The 22,048-nt window shown below is 34.3% G+C and overlaps 1 protein-coding gene across 9 annotated transcripts; it reads right to left on the bottom strand.

Annotated features, from left to right (window-relative positions):
- Nucleotides 1-227: 227 nt before the first annotated feature.
- LOC110020927 (rhodanese-like domain-containing protein 6) lies at nt 228-21,980 on the bottom strand (the record flags this gene model as incomplete). Of its 9 annotated transcripts, XM_020719217.1 has the most annotated exon segments (8): nt 228-309; nt 7,598-7,796; nt 7,884-8,007; nt 8,277-8,438; nt 8,550-8,729; nt 16,701-16,785; nt 21,581-21,671; nt 21,751-21,868. In XM_020719217.1, coding segments are annotated over 5 exon segments (738 nt in total), but the record flags the coding sequence as incomplete, so codon positions are not given.
- Between the last annotated feature and the right edge of the window lie 68 nt (nt 21,981-22,048).

The raw sequence follows: 22,048 nt of genomic DNA, 5'->3' as shown, positions 1-22,048 counted from the left end.
TATCATAAAATTGAGCATATAATCATAATATAAAATTAGTCAATGGCAAAATGATAGCCAATAAATAAATAGACATCTTATGTGACACACAATAAACACTACATCTTTGATGTCAGTTAGTAAATGATAAACAAGTGGTCCCATGACACACAAGTAGAAGAAAAACTGAAGTTTAAAATTAAAAATAAAAAACAAAACTTCTGAATAATTCCTTCAGGGTGACTTGCCTGAAACACGTTCTCAAAACCTGAACCTTTTGATCTGATATAGGCTGATGCCATCTCGCATCTTATGCCCCCAGTGCAATACCTGAAACGTAAACAAAAATATATCAGATATTTGCCCATGCAATTAATGTGGCAAGCTATTGGGTAATCAAGTTTCATATGAACTAACAAAAATTTGAAAAAACAAACTACTATTTTATGGACAAAAACATCATCCAAAAGCAAATCAAACTTTTCAAAATTATTTCAACAAAAATGTTTTTTTGTTCAAGTCCACACATTCAATCTTTTTTTTAATGAAATTACTGCTACAAATAATAGTATTATTGTGTGTTAGGTAGGAGCCAGAGAGTATATAATAGTCCTTAGCAGATAAATTTCCAAACATGTTATGATAGAAGAGGCCAAAATTTGTGAAGTGGAAGGCATGGAAGGCAAAACCACCAGACTTAGTTGAATGTCAAAAGAGTATCCCGTCTAAGCCGTTACAGGCATGCAGCACAAAAACTATCAACAATGAAGACTGGTTTGAAAGTCATGGTCAGGTTTTGAATGCAAATAGGGCAGAGATTTATCCTAGTCTCCATAGCTCCCTCCGATTTCAGGCTCAAGAACCCTTAAATGAATTAATCAAAATACATATTTACAGACTTGGTCATGATCAATGTAGAAATAACCAAATTATTGGTTGATGTTTACTCATAATGGGCGAAAGCAATCATCCAAGCCTCATAGTAAAAATTAGTTAAGAATTTGATTGAAGTTGCCTTCACCTTTGATCAACGACAACAAGCTTTTATCCCACTAAGTGGGGTCGGCTACATGAATCATTTTTCTCCTGTGTCCTATTGAGTGTCATATTTTTATTTAATTATAATAGATTAAGATCATTTTTTATATAATATGCTAAAATTTTTTAGGTCTACCTTTGTCTTTTTTAATATCAGTTGAAGCTAAAACATCTACTCACCTAACCAAATCATAGATGGTAGACGTTTAATGTGATCAAACCATCTAAGACGACTCTCTCTAATCGTGTCTGCCACTAGAGCTACACCAACCCTATCACGGATATATTCATTTTGCATGTTGTCTCTAAGCGTCAAGACACTCATCCATCTAATTATTCTCATCTCAGCAACATTCTGCACCATAGAGCATTGCAGGTCTCACCACCATCTTATAAAATTTTCCTTTCAGTATAAGCGGTACTTTTCTATTACACATTAGGCCCGAAGCAATCCTCCACTTCAACCAACCAACTTCAACTCTACTAATAACATCCTCATCTATATCACCATCACTCTAAACAATAGACCCAACACGTTCACACCTTTTAATGATTTGATCACTCATAGTCACAACTTTATCACTAAATATATTACTATTGAAATTACATTCCATGTATTCAGTTTTAGTTTTACTTAAATGAAGGCCTTTAAACTCAAATGTAGACCTCCATAATTCAAGCTTTTCCTGAACTCTTTCTCTAGTCTTATCCACAAGAAGGATATCATCAGCGAAAAGCATACACAAGGTACATCCTCTTGTAAATGTCTAGTAAGAGCATCCATAACAAAAACAAAATGATATGGGCTTAAAGCCGATCTATGATGTAATCAAACATAAATAGGAAAATACTTGGTCAATCCACCTTCTGTCCGAACAAAAGTAATAGCTCTAGCATACATATCTTTAAGGACTTGAATAGAAGTCATATCGACAACTTTTTTCTCTAGAACTCTCCAAAGGACTTCTCTTGGAACCTTATCGTAAGCTTTTTCTAAATTAATAAAAATCATATGTAAATCCTTCTTTTTATCCAAAAATCATATGTAAATCCTTCTTTTTCTCTTTGTACTTCTCCATCAAACCTCTCAATAAATGTATAACTTTCATAGTAAACCTGTCAGGCATAACTCGAAACTGATTATGAGAAACCTTTGTATCACGTCTTACCTATGTTCAAGTACCCTCTCCCATAATTTTAAAGTATGACACATCAACTTAATTCCTCTAGAATTTGTTCACTCTTATGCAATCTTGTGCATCCCCTTTATTCTTAAAAATGAGAACCAAAATACTCCACTCCTTAGGCATCTTTTTAGTTTTTAAAATAATATTAAAGAGTTTGGTAAGCCAAGAAACTTCCAAATCTCCTAAATATTTCTATAATTCAATTAGGATATTCCACTTCAATGGGGATATCATCAGGTCCTACTGAATTTCCACCCTTGGTTCTCTTTAAAGCCTCCTCAATTTCTTTTTTTAAAAATGTGACAATAAAAATAAAATATTTTATTATTATTAAAGATATTAAGATCACTAAGTTCGATTATATTTTCAGAAACTAAGTATATCAAAGTAGCTCACCCACCTATGTTGAATATCTTTTTCTAAGAAAAACACTTTTTAATATTCATCTTTAATACACTTTACTTAATTAAATCTTTACCTTTCTTTTCTCTTTGTTTGGCTAGTTTATACATATATTTTTCACCCTCTTTAATATCTAATTCATTATAAACATCACTAAAAGAATTTTTAGCGTCACAAATTGTTCTCTTAGACTCTACGGGTCATCTTATATTTTTCCCAATTCTCTAGATTTTTACATTTAATCAATTTTTATAACACAATTTCTTATATTTTATCTTTTCTTACACATTATTATTCCGCCACCAACTATTTTTATTTATAAAAATTTTTTCTTTTGGTTCTCCAAGTACATCTTCTGTCACTTGTTTAATAGTATTTGTTACTTTATTCCACATAGAATTTGCTTCTTCATAAACATCTCAAATCTTGAAATCTTGAAGTTTACTCAGAAAAATAATTTTATTTGTCTTTTAAGTGTCTCTCATCTAATTCTATGAAAATGATTCCTAATATTCTTCATCTTGCAACTCTTCATCTTAAAATCCAAAACAAATAATTGATGTTGAGTACTTAAATTTTCATTTGGAATGACCTTACAATCCTTACATTCTCGACGATCTGTTCTCATAAGAAAATAATCAATTTGTGTTTTATTAGATCCATTCTTATAAGTAATAATATGCTAATCTCTTTTCTTAAATAAAATATTAGCAATAATAAAATCATATTAGCAATAAATAATAAAATCATGCACTGAAGCAAAATTTAATATAGTTATACCTTCTTCATTAATCATTCCATAACCGTAGCCACCATGAATATTTCTAAAATCTTCAACCACTCTACCACATATCCATTTAAATTGCCTCCAATAAAAAATCTTTCTTCAAGAGATATAGGCTTAGAACTTCATTTGGTGGATCGATGGGAAGATTCCAACAAGTTATGTTGCCTCATTTAAATTCAACAACCAAAAACATTAACGATCATTAAAAATATCAACTTTTCTCATCAAGAGAAGTAATTTTTTAGATTAACAAATCATGATAAGGTGGAACATAGCAATTGCAATAGTTTAGATAATATCTTAATTTTGAAGATTTACGATGGCAAAATGAGCAAATAATGATAATGAGAAGACCATGTATTTTGGACTTCATGTCACTGAGAATACCAACATGCTCTTCATTTGGGCTGATTTTAAGGAGTTGAGCCCTCTAGCCTCCCAATGACAAAGGTGACAGCCAAAGAAGCTTTAGTCACCCCCTTTCACTTTGTACAAGTCCATGACAACTTGAGGAGGAAAAAAGATTGTTTGATTGTAGAGAGATTCAAGGCTAGTTATGGTCATTTAGGCAAATTATAGCATTGTTTTGGTTAGTTCAAGCATGCATAAACTTCATTCAAACGGTCAAAGCATTGCAAATTAATTAAGTCAATCTATGCTCATTTAAAGTGCAGTTCAATCAAATAAGATGAATCAAATGGCAGTCATATTTTTTAGGTTCCTTGTAATCCGTATTTTCATCAAAATTGTACTCAATCAGGTAAGACTTTCACAAGCCAAACAATTTTCCATTCCTGTTGGACAATCTTATCAAAACTCCAAAAAAACTTTCATTACAGAGATGGGTAGTCATGCTCTTGTTTTGGCCGGCATAAGGTCACAACGTACTTCAAAGCTCTTTTGGTCAAACTTATTCTATGACACCAAAATTTCTTCTCGGAACCTGTACAAGTTTTTCATGCAATCATATTAACTCACTAATATAGCCTTGACATGAATCTGCTCCGGAAATCCCTTATGCAGGATCTGCATGGAGGCTTGCCTGAAAGAGCTGAATGTGGATGGAGCTAGCAAAAGCATTGCTAGAAAACCTTGAAGATTAAGTATAAACTTCTTATCTGATCTAAAAAAACTTTTTGCAGTGATTGTATTGTCATGATACCTTTCATTTTCATAGTAGATTTTATTAACATTTTTGTTGCTAGAATTTTTCCAATACCACTATCAACCTTTATTTCAAATAGATAATGACACACTACAAGGCCAAATACAGACCAGCTAACCAAAACTGCAAGACTTGAAGAGAGTCCATATTAACACCCCTAAAAGTTCCATTTTCCAAAGCAATGGGATACCAATTGACTGTCGTATCAAAAGTTTGTAGAGCTTCGTGCCATCTGTTCTGTCAAAAGTTTCATTGAGCCTTGGATGTATGAAGCTAAAAGTATTATTATTGAAAGTGACAACCGCAACTGTTTTCTCTCCCTCAATCATGCTAACTCCAAGGAGGTAGGGAATCCGCTCAACTCTGAAAACATGAATTTTTTGACTATTTTTAAATAGGTTTGTTTCAACATATATATAGAAAAAAAAATATGACTGCACATATTTGTGCTCATAGGCTTTACATGATAGATTTTTTGATAGGGAGGTGGATAACTCTCACTTCTTTTTTCCTTTTTGTTGATTTTGACCGTGCCGGTCTTTTTTCTGGCACTGTTTATTACTGTCGTAACATTTTTTATTTCTCTTTAATGTAATTGGCATATTTCAAGGGTGTGACCATACTAGAGTAAAAGCCCCTATGAGTCATCAAAAAGTAACAAATTAGCATCCAGAGCAATACCTTAAAGCCTACAGCATCTATCTCCATGTTCCGATATGTTGATATGCATAATCCCGTGATGGCCATGTGTGCAGAAGCACATTCAAGCAAATGAATTGATGATTGCTGCCCTAGTTCTTACCTTACTTTCAAAGGTTATTTTGAGGTATCCAATATATCACTGGTATTGGCAATAAAGGTGTTGTAACTCATGAAGAACGTACAATTGCATGCTTAAATAAAACAGTGACTATCCAAAAAAAACAAAAATGAATGGCCAATTAAGAAAACCTTTAAAATTTAATTCAAAAGTAGGCACTAGAGAGGCTATCTCATCAAATTTAGTTCACCCAGGGAGCACTAAGATGTATAAAAACTTTAAATTAATATTTTGGTGGCTAGGTATAAGGAAGAATGTATTTGAATATGTGTCAAAATGTGCAACCTATCAAATTATAAAGGTCGAATATCAGAGATCAATTGTATACATTCTTATCTTTCCTAGAGCAGAAGTAGAAAGAAATTGTAATAGAATTTGCTATTGAATTTCACAATTCAAAACCAAGAAATATTACATTTAAGTTATAACTGACAAATAGATCAAGTCCGCTCACATTTTGTTCATAAAACAAACAGATTCAATTGCAAACCTTAAGAGATTACATATAAAAGAAATTGTGAGATTATGTGACATACCAAAGATAATCTTGTCAAACAAAAACTACAGGTTCACTCCTATATTCTGAAAGAGTTTTCATGAGAGTTTGGGCACAACGTTATATATTATTTCAATATCTTATCCGCAGATTGACGACCAATTATAAAGGATTATTTAAATATTAGAAAATTGCTGAGATTGTGTTTTGAATTTTGGTGCCAACTTAAAATTAACATTTTAATGATGCTCAGCATTAAGAAACAGTATATGGCAGTAAATGCTGAGCATCATTAAGTTAGTTTGAGGTAAAGACAGTTGATAGGTCCTAAATTAGTTGTTGAGACTAAACAAAATCAGATTAATAGAGATAAATTGAAAACTATTCAGTATTGGTAACAAAAATATAACCTAAGAGATAGAATGGTAAAATTTGAAGTTGGCGATTTTATATTTTTGAAACTTAGACCTATGAAATGTGCCATTAGATTTGGCTGAGTGGCGTTCAATCCCAGATATATAGGAACATTTGAAATAACTGAACTTTAGAAAAGTTGACTATAAACTAGTACTACCAGCAGACATGTTTGATATGCATGACACTATATATCAAAGCTAGAAAAATGATTTATACATACAAATCAGAGAATATCACATATTGAAATTGAGTTGCTAAAAACCTTACTTATATTGAAGAACCTGAAATAATATAAGAAATTGATATTAAAAGTTGAGAAATTGATAAATTCCTCAAGTCAATGTCAAATAAAAAGGGAACGAGAGTATGATGTGAAAAAAAAATACTTCATCTGTCTAATTGATCATTGAGGAAAAGAGGTCCCATGACAAAATTTTTATAAGGAAAATTATAATACCCCAAAATATTAAGAAGAAGATAATAAAAAATTTACGTGTAGAATTTATAACCTCCTTTTCACACATCTCTATAACAAGAAAACATATTTTCATAAATTATATATTTTATTTTGATCCTTTTAATATACTAAAAATATATATAAATAAATAAAATATGATCAATTATTAATTAATTTCTCACTAAATTAATTTTCCTGAAATTTTAATTAAATTTAGTGCTTATCCGTCTATCATTACTATAGAGACTTTATATTCTCCTCATATGCATGCAAACAATGCAGAGGCCAATTGGACATCAAAGATGAACTAATAGAATAACTAATAGTATATAATATATATATATATTTATATTTATATAAACACTTGTATAATCACACCCAAGCAATTCCTATTCCCTTATGCCATAACAAAGAGCTGGAGACAAGAGGTGAGGACTAAGGTTTGAGCAAGGAAAGAAAGAAAGAGAATAAAATAAAAGAAGGGAACAAAAATAGGAAAAGGAGAAGAAAGGAAGAAGAGAAGAAGAGAAAAGTTGGAAATTTAGATAAGAATACTATTTTCCATGAATTTTTCACTAAATTAAATATGGTTTTGAGTTGCATGCATAGGGCCTTGAATGAGAATAATTTTTTTAAGATAAAAATATTATTTTAAAGTGAACTGATTTAGTTTCGAGTTATAATTTATTGTATGTACATGTACTTGATGTTGCTTTTAAATATCCCATCAAAAACTCAAATCAATCAATTCCATAAGGTTGTACTAGGATAATATCTACTGTTTAAATACTTCATACCAATTTGGTCCTCAAACACTTGTACTAGTAAAATAACAACAGTAATACTTACATCAGAACATCCTTGTTACGAAGCCTTTCAGAGTACTTATCTATCCACGAAGCTAAATCACTGTACTGCCTTATTTCTGGATCCAGGGTATTAATATTTGATACTTTGAACTTCCCAATCCTAGTCTCATACACATTCCTTGCGTCCAACAATACAATATTCTCATTCTGCATTTTTGCCCCATAATGCAAAGCATTTCCTGCAAATAAGAATTTCCATCAGAGGCTCTAATATTTATGGTTAAAGTAAAAAAAAAAATACTGATCTCAGATAATTGTCAATCAACCATCAGTAGCACACTTAGCAGCCTGATGCAGAACATAATGGAATTCTGATGCAGAGAGGTGCCTTCCAGCATTTGAGATCACTGGCGATTTCAACAAAGGATTGGAGATAAAAGTTACCAGCTCCTGTCAATATTGAAAGAGCAAAGGCATTAAACTAATCGATCAAATTTAAATGTCACCAGATCTTGCAAAACCAAAAATAGTGAAGTCTAATCACCGGAATAACTTCACCACTGGAAAGTATAATATACATTTTAAACTATCACATTTAGTGAATGATAAGTAAAATAAGAATTTCAAGCATCTGCTGCAACTTCACTAATGGCTTAATTTTCCTCAAACCATAAATTTAAAAATCATGAACTAGAAGCTATATTAGCCAAATAAAGAACCTTAACAATCCGAACAGAGAGAGAAGTAAACCCGCACTCCCTTGCAATACTTTCATTTGAAGGATGACCGCTAGATGCTAGCTTGAAGTCGGTACCATCAAACAAGCTGTTTGAACTCATAACTGCTATGTGCTCTTCCAAAGCTGAGAACTTCCCTCCAATCTAATAAAAGGATCAATGGACACAAGAAATCACAAATTGCAAGTTCTAAACTTTTTGCAAAATAAATAAATTTCTCATATAGATTAAAGCCTTATGAAAAACAGAGCTCACAGTGACATTGACGCCATCAAGGCTAACCCGGATGCGGCCAAAGAGTTTTAATGATTGGCAATGGGCATCATAGAATCTGGCTAGGGAAGCAACGTCAGGTATAGGGGTGTAGTTATAATACAACAACACGCCATAAGAATCGGCATTTCTCCCATCTCCATTCTCATCCATCAAAATGCACTGCAAAGCCACAAAACCTCACGATGAAGGATGGGTTGCAGACAGGTGAATTATTTTAATAGCATGTAGGTCAATGAATATCACAAACGTCAACAAACTCTGAAATGTAATTAGCTCAAATGTAATCAAATATTATATGCCATAGATTATTTATTCATTAGAAAGAAAATAAACCACAAAACTAAAGACAATAGAAGATAACAAACAACAAAATATTTACTATTATATAAGTAAAGCTCTGAAATCATATGTTAAAACTTATAGACATTCGCCTCTCTCCAGATTAAGAGTATACCTAATATAGAAAAAACCTGATATTAAATCTCCTCTAATTAGATTACCTAATATACAAACTTTCGAATAAACAATCTTTATATTTAGTATTTTCCATAATACCCCCCCTCAACCTAGAGCATTTATGTTAATTATGCCCAACTTGTTACAAATACAAGTGACCCTTATTCTATTAAGGGCATTTGTGAAGATGCCTCCTAGTTGTTCCCTAGTCTTTTACATGAGTTATAGATATCAAATTCTGTTAAATCATTTTACGAACAAAATGACAATCTATCTCAATATGCTTTCTTCTTTCATGGAAGACAAGATTAGACGCAATATGAATTGCAGTTTGGTTATCACACCACAACTTTGTTGGAGTAGTCATAAAACCAATTCGATCGGAAATTGGAAAACCCACATCAACTTACTCGAAGCTTGTGTCATCGCTCGATACTCAAATTCAGCATTGGATCGCGACAATACATTATGTTTCTTCCTCTTCCATGAGACCAAATAACCACCAACAAAGACGCGATATCCAGTAATGGATCTTCGATTTTTGAAACTTGTCAAGTTTGCATCAGAGAAATATTCAATATTTTAATGCCCGTAATATTGATATAAATACCTTGTCAAAGAGCTCTCTAATGATGAACTGAGGGGAAGACATAAACTTACTTATAGTACTAACTGAATATGCAATATCAAGACGAGTTATTGTGAGATAGTTTGACTTTTCCACTAACTTCATATACCGTTCAGGATCATTAAAAAGCTTTTCATCCTTGGTAAGTTGTTGATTAGAAAGCATCAGAGTACTGCATGGTTTGACCCTTAATTTTCCAATTTCTACTAACAAATCCAACACATACATTCGTTGAGTACTGCATGGTTTAACCTTTCTTGCTCATTGATACCTGAATCCCCAAGAAGTACTTCAAGAAACCCAAATCTTTAGTACTAAACTTATTTTGAAGCAATGATTTTATTGATAAGATTTATTGTGCATCACTTCAAGTAATAAAAATGTCATTAAAAAAATCAAAAATAAAATGATTCCTCAAACAGATTGCTTATAGAATACAGTGTGATCACTTTTACTTTTCTGCATCCCAAGCCCTTCTAATGATTAGCTAAATTTTCCAAACCATGCTCGAGGGTTTTACTTCAATTCGTACAGAGATTTCCGAAGACAACATAATTTCTCAGACTCCTCCTGAGCAACAAACTCAGGAGATTGCTCCAAGCATACCTCTTCCAACAGATCAACATTCAGAAAAGCATTCTTCACATCCAGCTGGTGCAGGGGCTAATTATTTATTGCAGCCAACGATAGGAGTAGGCAAACTGAAGTTAACTTAGCTACCAAAGAGAATATGTCCAAGTAGTCAATCCCATAAGTTTTGAGCAGCCCTTAGCCACCAAACAAACTTTGAGACGAGCTACAAATCCATCAGGATAAAACTTAGCTACAAAGACCCGCTTATAGCCAACAACCTTCATTCGATAAAGTAGTTCAACAAGTTCCCATGTTTCATTTTCAGTTAAGACATTCATCTCATCAAGCATCACCAAAGGATAAGGCTTACAGAACAAATCTTGGAACAACAACAAAGTCAAGAAAAGCAACAAATGAGCATGAAGTGAAAGAAAACTGATTATAATTAAGATGAAAAAATGGGATGGGTGCATTGATGTTTTCTTCTTCAAAGAGCAATGGCTAAATCAAGATCACTGAGAGGAGGATCCCCAGAGGAAAATGATACCGATGCCGGTCTCAGATCATGGGAGTGAGGTCTTCTCGAGTAAATATTAGTGATAAGTGGCTTGGGCTGAAACATTAGAGATGAGGCTGGAGCTAGATCTGAACTTGTGATGGGGTATGTTAACAACTCATTAGAATCTGGTGAGGATTTAGACACTGATGAGTTAACAAAGACTGTGATTTGTTAATAAAATGTGACATCAGCAAAAACCATGTACCTTTTTAAGAAAGGAAAAAACATTGATACCATTTTTGTAAGTGAGAATAACTTAGAACGACAGACCTTAAGGACTACGGGTCAAGTTTGGACACTTGCGGGCGAGTATCAAAAACAAAACAAGTGCAAACAAGTGCAACCAAATATGTGTGGTTTAATAGGAAAAAGAGAGTAAGCTAAAAATTAAGCTTTGTAGGGTGTCTGGTTTTATATAATAATAGAAGGCATTTGATTGATCAAAAACAAGCAATAGAAATTGCATCAGCCCAGAACTGTTTGGGCACATTCGTTTGAAAGAAAAGGGTTCTAGCTGTCTCAAAAAGATGTCCATGTTTACTTTCATCAATTCTATTTTGAGATAGAGTGTTAAAGCATCCTATTTTGTGTTATATACATCTGAAAGGGTGCAAAAAAATATTCTTTGGCATTAACATTCTCAAATTCTTTAACCGAAATATTGAATTGAGTTTTAATTTCGACGCAAAAAGTTTGAAAATATGCAGTACCTCAAAACGAGATTTCATAAATTAAAGTCAAATCATACGAGATAAATCATCCACACAAGTGGCAAAATATTAGATAAAATAGGATAAGATCCCCACATATTAGAATGAGCCAACTCAAGACTATGAATGACCCCACATATTAGAATGAGCCAACTCAAGACTATGAATGACTCTTTTATTGATTCTAGAAACAGAAGATAAATAATGGTGTTTAGCAAATTGATATGACCCACAATATAAAGATGATAACTTCTGAAACTGAGAGTACAACTTTTTCAACATTGATATGAATGGATGTCTTAATTGACAATGAATCTCAAAAAGGGATAAGGTACTAAAACAAGCTATGGGTTGAGGTATCTCATTATCCAAAATGTATAGCCCCCAAATTTTCATCTTTTACCAATAATCTTATTCATCATATCCTGAAATAGACAATGAACAGAAGAGAATAAGATACAACAATCAAGAGCACATGTAGTTTTGCTAACAGAAACAAATTAAAAGCGAAAAGAGGTAAATTGAGAACAGAAGTTTGAAGCAATGTGGGTGTAATATTGATTGTGTCGAAACCAAGAGCATTAGAGGTAGATTCATCTGCTAAAATGATGGAATATAAGAGTTTATGAAAGGTAGAAAAGAGTTTTGGATTACTTGTCATATGATCTGTAGCACTAGAATCAATGACCAATAATTATGTGAAAGATGAAAGAAGACAAGTATCATTGTTACCTAACTTGACAAGGGACGTGATAGATGGGGATTTCTTAGATGTTCTTGAAATTTGATGAACTTGCCATATTCATTTGTAGAGATCGAGAGAGTAACTACAAGAGGCCTCAGTAGTAGGGACCATATGAGATTACTATGATTTAGAACCCTTCTAGTTCTTTTTTAGCAACTTTTGACATGTTCTTTTTCTATAATCAGGTTCATGACAGTCATAGCACACTACCTTCAACCTTTGATTTCCAAAATTCGGAGTTTCTATTTTGTAACTGTCATGAGACTGATGTTTACTGATGTCTGTATTTTATTTTACTCGAAAAAGCACTAGGTTGTTATACATGTGAGATCTGAGAACTTAGAATCGCACACAGTTGTCACGATCCACTCCGGGGCTTGAAATTAACAAAGATGGAAATTGACGGTCGAATGGTAAAAATAAACTCTCTGTTCTGTTATTTATATCACTAACAGTTTAATATTCAAATATTCATAAACGGACCACTAAAGAAAGCAATTTAATTAACAAGTAGAAGTTTCTTTGCCTGTTTGATTACTGTTCTTGCCTCTTGTACACATTAGCTCATCTTCAACTTATCTTATTCAAAAGCTTAAAATTTAGAAAAAAAATATTAAAACAAAATAATGAGTTATCAAAAGATAACTCAAGAGTAACCATACTTCTAAATTACAGTAACTCAAAAAAAGAGAAAACAAAATACATATCAGTATTTCATATTTCTATAAAAAAATCTTATAATAATCTAATGTATGTATCAATGAAGTTTACTCAATAAATAATCTAAACTTGTACAAGCCTTAACTTTAACTTTACTTTTATATTATGCTCTTAAAATGCATATCTGTCTGTTTGAGAAGCATCATAAAAACATAACTTAACACACCCCTGACCGATATTATACCGCCAGCACAGCAGTTAACGATTTAAACATCACAATTGTCAAAGGAGGAAAGGTTCTTACTTGCCCCTGGATGAGATGTTTGCATCGACAAAGTGGTTAGCAATCTAAACATCATAATTTTTAGGTGGCAAGCTGCCTACTCGCACTTAGCTGATATTCTCCAATCGGCACAAGGGTTGATGATCTAATTTACAGGGGTGGTGGGAAAACAACCACACATGCGAGTAAACTGATGCCTGCCTATACCATTAGGGGGTAAACTCCTCCTCTTAACATGTACATACTAGCAATTATATATAAGTTGTTTCATTCTTCATAATATACATTCTTTCAAGACATCTTCATTCATCTACTAATATGCAAATTTATTCTATATGCATCTATTTATCGTGCATATTTTTCCTATCATGCATATTTTTCCTATCATTTATATCATGTATGTCTCGTATATCTGTTTTATCAAGCATATCTTTTCTATCATGCATATTTTTCTATTTAACATTATGAAGAATCTATTATAATTTAAATCTATTGAACTAGAGCATAAATGAAGTCAAATATATATTTTGAAATAAAAAATATTATTGAAATTTTGAAATATAATTACTCATCTTGGTTGCCACGTTAGATTCTTAATTTTCAATAGCTAGCTTGGTGTCACGATAACCTTTATATTGAAATTAATAACTTATACAACATAATATCAAAGTTTAAGATTCAAGCAAGTTTCCATTAATTAGATTATTTTTCTCAAATTAACATAGAATTATTTTATCTCAATTGACGGAGCAGTCTTACGATGAGTTTCCACATGCTCGTTTCATTTATAAATATCTTAGGATTTCATGATATATTGCCTCATTTCATGATTAATCACAACATAACTTTCTTACCAAATGGAGTTCTCGACATAACTAGCCCTTCTCTGAAACTGCTTATTATTCTTCCTTCTTCTTCTTATTCCCTTACACCTCACTTTAGCTCGTTGATTTCCCAATAAAATCCCTTACGAAAGCCTACAGACCAAATTCTTTGCTTCCTACACAAGCTTGCCTTCATGAAAGCTATCAAAAAACCAAAAAATATACAAATTTGTGTCAAATGCCAAAATGAAAACATGAGGAAAGTAATATCTCAAATAGCTTGAAAGATGGTTTTATACTCAATGATTTCTCCCTGAAGCTCCCTACAGAGATTTTTGGCTCTTGGTTCTGTTGATCGCCCGCTCTATTTACGCCTTGTGCTACAGGAGCCAAACATAGGAGCTTGCGGGAAGAGGAACCATAAGAGGGGAGGAAGAAAATGTGAAGGTTCTAGATTAAGGAACCAAGCCCTTCGACGCATCCAGAGCTAAATATCACGTGAATGTCGATTGAGAACAGTAATCATGCAAATTAAGGATATAATCAAGGGTTAATTAAGTTAATTAAAATTAGAACTTCAAAATTTAATATCTCATATTACATTCAAAATGCATATATAGTGTTATATATCAAATTGATCGATTTGATATGTAGAATTTTATAAAATTGATTCGGTCGAAATCTAAGGGATGTAAAATTTGTGATACATTTTAAAGCTGTAAAAAAAACAATTATTATAATCTCCTCTCCTTATAAAATTCCGCCCTCAAAATTCATGACCTCCATCCCAATTAATTATTATATAGATGAAACATCAAATAATAACAAAAGTCTTTCTTAACATGTGATGAGTAAAGCATATCAAATTCTATGCATCAGCATCAATGGCAACGGGTTCTTCAGGTTCCTGATGAGTTAAAGAATAGACTCATGGTAAAGTGTTCAGTCTTGGTTGCTCCTTACGAGCCACAATAACAACTTTTGTTATCCTTTGCTGAACACTTCTAACAGTAGATCTTTCTTAAAAATTCCTCTACGTAGAATCCATTTCTGGGCTAGCAACTGATGTAGATCTCTGAACAAAATTAGAATAATTTCTAATCTGATGTCCAGGCTGTCTGCATTAATAAAACACCTTCAAATCAAATAAACATTCACTACAATGTTGCTTCCCACACTTAACACAGGACTCTGCAGTGCTACTGTCAGCCTGGCTAAGAACTCCACCAGTATCGGAATTTTTCTTCTTCCCATAAGATTCTCTTGAATGAACTATTGGTGTTATTTCTTCCAAACTCTTTCTTGTGCAAATCTTCACGCTTCTGAGTCTATTGAAAATCAATTTCAACTCACTTAGCCCTCTCAACTAGCATTGAGTAATCTTCAGTCCCAAGTGACAATAGTAGCTGTCTAATTAAATCTTTTAATCCATAAAGAGATATGTGGCAATTTTCTTCTACATTTGGAACGAGTTGTGGTGCATATCTCAATAGCATAGTGAACTACGCTTCAAACTGCATGATCGATCGATATCCTTGTAGCAATCTAATGAATTTATCTTGCATTTGTTTCTTAAGTGACAGTGGTACAAACTAATCTCTGAAAGTTCTCACAAACTCGTCTCACTGCACCAAGTGGATGGTTCTACCTCCAAACTTCTCTTGCATCTATCATTGCCACCATCTTTTAGTTTTCCCTTAAAAAGCAAAAGTGACCAGTGCAACTCTCCTCTCTGGTGAAACAAGACAACTCCAAAATCTTCTCCACTCTCAATAGTCATTTTCAACTTTCATTAGGTCTCATGCCTCAGAAAATAAAATGGACACATATTCTAAAAGAGTTTCAAGTACTTAACCATCGGTGTTCCACTGCCAGTAGCTTGAGATTGTGAATTCTTAATCAGCTGAGTCGCAACATTCATCATATAAGAAAATACACCAGCATTAATAGTGATATTTTGGGGTACAACAAATTCTACATTATTATCTTTGACATCTTTCTCCTGATCATCCATAATAATAAAATAACAACAAAATAATTTAATTAGATTTAGTTAATATTTTAATTTCTATTATTTATAACTTAATTTAATCATCCTACTAATTCTTTCCATTAAGATTCATGTTGTTAAATCTAAACCATTTTCTCTGATACCACTTTTGTCACGACCCCGTCCGGGGCTTGAAATTAATCAAGAAAAGAAAATACAAAAATTATTATTGCGGGCATAAAAAGAAAAATAATACAAGAAGTACAAAAAGTTCACAGCCGAGTCAACAGTCCTAACAATACACCATGAACCTCTCTGTAAGCATTTTGTAGATCTCCCTCGTACAATTGCACTCAATTTCTTCTCATAACATCTTCAAACTCTCAAGATAAGAACATGAAAAAAGGATGACATGAAAAAATTCTCTCGAGCGAACCCTAGGGAGAAACCCTAGAGCTACAAAGACTCTCCTAAACCCTAGAGGCAAAGCCCTCAAAGGCCGGTAAGTGTTATAAGCCTTCAAATAATCTCCTTATATAACATTAGGGCTACCCATATGCTCAAAACATGCCAGTTCAAATCCGTGGTTAGACAGACGCTAGCATAATCACGCCTGAAGTAGTGTAGCTATGACGGGCCAGGCGTATTATGCAAAAATCCTATGTAATTACAACGATCGAACAAAGAGCCCAGCGTAATTACGCCAACGGTCTACATAATTATGTCGTTCCTCTCAATTGGGTGACTTTGTATTTTGAATTTGTAAAGCGCACTCGACACTTGTAACCTGCAAAGACAACAAATATATTCGTCACAAGCGTAAAATCATGATAAGTATGAAATAAAATAGAAAATTTAACTAGAAAAATAATAGAATTTTGAGTCGTATAAATTAACCGACTGGAATTTAAAACTGATGTCCTGGTTCCAACATTTTCCTAATCATCTTAATGGAGAATTAGGGGTCATTGTTTGTAACAATGGTTAAGGGCAGATCATACCTGCAAATGATGTCAATCCATATGAAGTTTGAAACCACGATTGTGGTGACCTTGTTAAGTGCCTTAGCTTCAATCTATTTGAAGAGGCAGACAACCATGACCAAGATGAACTTCATTTGTCATTTTTTTAGGGAAAAGGGACCAAGCAGGTCCAAAGGCTTAAAATAGTTGATGTTTTAGCAGCTACTTCTAGCACTGCACACACCTCTTGGAGAAATTTTCTGCATCTTGTCAAATTGTTAGTCAGAAATAGAGTAGCTTATTTGTTAGTGTGCAGCCCCTGGAGAGAATTCACTTTCTTCTATGTGTTTAAGGTAGGTTGAGCTAGTTTATCTCCCAAATCGCTTGCCCAATCAACCTGTACTAGGCAGCCTTGGATCACAATTTCAATCTCTGTGTTCTCAACTGCCTTGATAGTGAAACAGAAAAGCTTTAGCGGCAACTGTTTGTTCATATTTTTCATTTTTGATATGAGAGCAAATTGGTTTTTACCATATGAATGTGTAGAATCTTAAAGTGCTTAAAGTACTCGAGCCTCCTGATTTGATCTTTAACTTTTTATATATCTTTGCAATGTAACTTCACTCTCTTCATATTGACCATTTACTAAATTAACTACAAGTTTAGAGTCCAAACATGTGGCAAGATGTTGGACGTTGATTCCTAATGATGACACATAAGGCAGCTATTTGGGCTTTGTACTCTGATTGGTTGTTGGTCAAAGGAACCATATGTTTAGAGTGTGGGGCAGAAAAATACCCTTCTTATTTTGAAGTAGAAAAATACTCATTGGGGTTCAAAAGACGACCTCATATTCCACTCACAACACGATGGAAGCGCCATCAACAGAAAGCTCCCATAACAACTCATTGGATGGTAACACTTCATCTTGTCTGTCACTTTAAGGGAGGTCGGTAGAAATTGGTGAATGTTTGTGTAATGATCGTGTTCTAAGGCGAATATATGAGATTGAATTCACTTAGTTCGACTGTCCAGTTAAGTAATCGGTCCGATTGGTTAGGTTTTGCAAGTATCGACTTAAGAGTGTGATCTATGATGACGTGAATCGAGTGTAACTGAAAGTAGGTCCACGACCTCTATAAACACGAAAGCCAATTTTTTCATGATGTACCATCCGAGTTCGGCACCGCTTAGAACCTTTTTAGTATAGTAGACAAAGAATTCTCGACAATCATCCTTCGGGACCATAACAAAACTTACCACTTCATCACCCACCCCGCGATACAAAAATAGTTCTTCCCCGAAACTAGCAACATGCAGTAAAGGTGATGAGTCATAAGAATTTTTAGTTATTTGAACGCGTTCTCATAATTCTCGTCACAAACAACCTTTTTGAGCTCCTTAGCACCTTGAAGAAATTTAGACACTTCACTCCAATGTGGGAGAAAAACCGACTAAGGGCGACAAGTTGATCTCGTACTTTTTGCAGTTCCTTGACGTTTATAAGATTAAGCATATCCAAATTCTAAAATTGCTTGTACCTTTTTTGCATTCATTTTTATTCCCTCTGGGGTGAGCAGAAAGCCCAAAAACCTATTTGTCAATGCTCTAAATGTGCAACTTAAGGGATTGAGATTTATTTAGTATTTCGTAATGGTTGCAAATGTTTCCCTTAGATCTTGTCTATGTTGTATGGGGTTTTACCTTTTATCAATATATCATCAATATAGACTTCAATAATTTATTTTTTCTTATTTTTAAAAATTACATCCATTAGTTTTTGATATGTGACACAAACATTCTTTAGGCTAAATGAAATTTATTATAGCAGTAAAACTTATCCTTTATGTGAATACGATTTTCTCACTATCGGCCAAATGCATTTTGATTTGGTGATATCCAGAGGAAACATCAAAGAAACTCATCATTAAGTGCCCACTGGTCGAGTCCACCAATGCATATATTCGCGAGAGTAGACAGCTATTTTTTGGGCATTTAAAAATTTATGAAGTTCACATACATACATCAGTTATTTTTCACCTTCTTAACCATGACAACATTCACGACCTAGTCAAGGTACCAGACTTTGCTGATGAACCCAACTTCAAGTAACATATGTACCTTCTCTCGGATGGGTCTAATCAAGAAAGTGACAATTAGGCTAATCCTTCGCTTCACGGCCTTGGCCCTGGGATCAACATTCAGTCAATGTCAAGCTATATAGATGTCGAGGCTAGGCATTTCTTCTTCTAACTAAGTGAATATGCTGACATGCTCCTGTAGTGTGGTGATCAGCTCTCCCTAGTGCTTATTACCAAAAATTGTGTTGAGTAAGAAAGTCATGCCTAATCTCCCTTCGATTGCTTGCACTTGCTCGAACGCCTCAATAGTTTCCAGGTCATTGCTCCTTTGGGTGTCCTGGGGCAGGGCACTTTCTTTGACATGGTTTAGGACCCTCAAGTAGCAGCTTATCGACCATAGCAAGTCCTCCTAACTGTGATGGCTCAACCAGCTCTAGGGAATTTCACAGCTACATAGTACAGGAACACCACTACTTTGAAAATATTTATAAAGGGCAACCAAAAATCACATTTTAACATGTCGATGAATTCACGATCACAAAATAAGCCATCACGATGAATTGCCCATTATCACACCCCCATATGATTGGCAAGCCCATGATGTTTCTTGGTTCCTTTCTTTCTCCAAAGAAATAGAAAGGTGGTCCAGAAGTAGGACTGATGCTAGAATCTCCCAGGTTCATTAAATGCTTTTCAAAATGATATTTATGAGGCTTCTGGTTTTAATAAATATACTACATATCTGATAGTTTCCTATAGAACAGTAACAACAACATCATTGTATAGACTCCCATAAACTGGGATATCTTCATTGGTAAAGGTGTGAAAGGTAGGGAAGGTTTGTTTCCGATTTCCTTCTTTGGTGTTGTTCTCACTCTCTTTGCTCCTAGGTTAGTGGTATGAATTCCTTCAGCTTACTAGATTTTATTAGCTCAACCACTAGGTTTAGTGGGTTTCAAAATTCTTCAATGTGGTGATCATGGTCACGTTGGTAGGTGCAATATTTCTTTGGATCACATAGATTAGCAGATACCCTCATTGGTGTCAATTTCTTATAGTATTTTTTGGTTTGAATTAACTCCACTAACTCAGTCACGTGGGGTCGCAATCGGTAGATTCTGTGTTTGTGGCAGTGACCTATCATGTATGTACCCAATATATATCCTTTCAACTATGCGAACTTTCCTTTTGAATGGACATGTTCCTTTGCCTTCCAAGCATCCTCTGCCCTCGATATTCTTGACTTGGTGCGCTACGTCACTCCTAAGAGGAACGTGCAACCTCTTACAGGGTCATCTTCTCTCCCTCTATCTGTCTGTTGGTGGACCAGTTTCATGTTTATATTCTTTAGTTGTGATGTGATTGTTAGAGAGTTCCAAAAATTCGGTCAATACATTGGGTTGTTGAAAGTCAAGTACATGCTTGAACGGCCTTTTGTGAAGCCCTTCAGCTAGCACAGCATGGGCAACTACCAAATCGAGGTTTTCACTTCTAGCATCTTCCATTGAAATATGGTGATAAAGCTCCTTGGTGAACCTTTTGCTTGCTAGAGCATTCGCGGTAGGGCCTACAAGTTCTTTTGTGATTTTTAGGAGCTAATTTCATTTGAAATCGGAAAATGAGGTGATTACACCTAGGAGCAAGCACGCAAATCACCCAAGGGAGGAAACAATCAGGGTGCTAAAAGAAGATGACACTTTAGCATGTTAATAATGTGAAGTAGTGAAATCGTAGCTTTGAAAGAAGTCGCATGGTCTAGTAGAACCGTACATAATTTGCATGAGTATAGAGATGGTATTTTGAATCTCTCTGATGGAATGGCTACCGCGATCACCCTAGAGAAAGGGTTTTCTAGCTCAGTCAACCTCCACACCCTCGTTCACTCCTCGCTACAAGAGGTGTATGCCTTGCTATCTAGATGTAATCCTCGTTTTCTTTGGTGGAGTGGAGGGCAGCCTCTGTGGCGCTTCCTCATGCCAGAGGTCTTATGATTGAGTCAGAGGATTCGGTTGGCATATCTAATTAGGAGGCTACCCTTGAGAAGGTGATCGATGACTTCCCACACCATCCTGGCCATTCTTGTTTCAAACTCGGCTAATTGTTGTCACACGAATTCTCTTATCTCTTTCATGTTAACTGAGCTTCCTTGTCCAAATGCTGTGGATCTCTGTATATTTCCCCTTCTAGTTTGCGGCATGCTTCATGCTTATCATCCTGAAAGGATATTGTGCTTGTGAGCACGCCGTCGGCTGGAACAAAAGAAAAGATATGAAAGAATGATAGAATGTCAGGGAAGAGCCACTAATCCGAATCCTCAATGAGAGAACTTTTACAACCAAGTTGCATCAACAATAGGTCTACCACAAAAATCAGTAAACAAACCAAAGCGAAAGAATGTTTTCGCATAACCCCTCCACCAATTTCTACAAACGCAAAAAGCAATAAAAAAAACTACTAAATTTTCTAAAAAACGGATAGAACTTGGGGTTTGGAAGAACAAGCAAATAAAGAAGCTCGGCATAAAGAGTAGGAAAAGCACCTTCGGTACAATTGGAGAATTGATAGCACTTGTAAGCGGTTGACTAACGTGAAGGAAATTCAGACATAGCAGCGCAGAATCGAAAGCTTCGCTGACAAAGTTTAGGGTTTCAGGAGAAAAATAATGTAAATTAGAATAACGGAAAGCGTTATAAAACGATAATGCAGAACCTGCACCCTAAACAACCGTTGTCGAAAAGAAGGCCAGGCTGCGAGATCAATGACACGATCGCAAGCGGAAAGAGAAAATAAGCCCCGCCTTGTTGGTGAAATATACAATGCTAATAAGAATCGGGGAGAAAAATAATGTAAATTAGAATAACGGAAAGCGTTATAAAACGATAATGCAGAACCTGCACCCTAAGGAAGCAAGCTTTGGGCCTGGCTAACCGGGAAAATGGTTCATCAAATATACCGCTAAAATATATATTTGATAAATTTATATAATTCTTAAGGAATAATATTAATA

This window comes from Phalaenopsis equestris, unplaced genomic scaffold (genome assembly GCF_001263595.1).
Source record: "Phalaenopsis equestris unplaced genomic scaffold, ASM126359v1 Scaffold000112, whole genome shotgun sequence".
Lineage (NCBI taxonomy): Eukaryota > Viridiplantae > Streptophyta > Magnoliopsida > Asparagales > Orchidaceae > Phalaenopsis > Phalaenopsis equestris.
The sequence above is the reverse complement of the archived record's forward strand: the minus strand, read 5'-3'. Positions and strand labels throughout refer to the sequence as shown.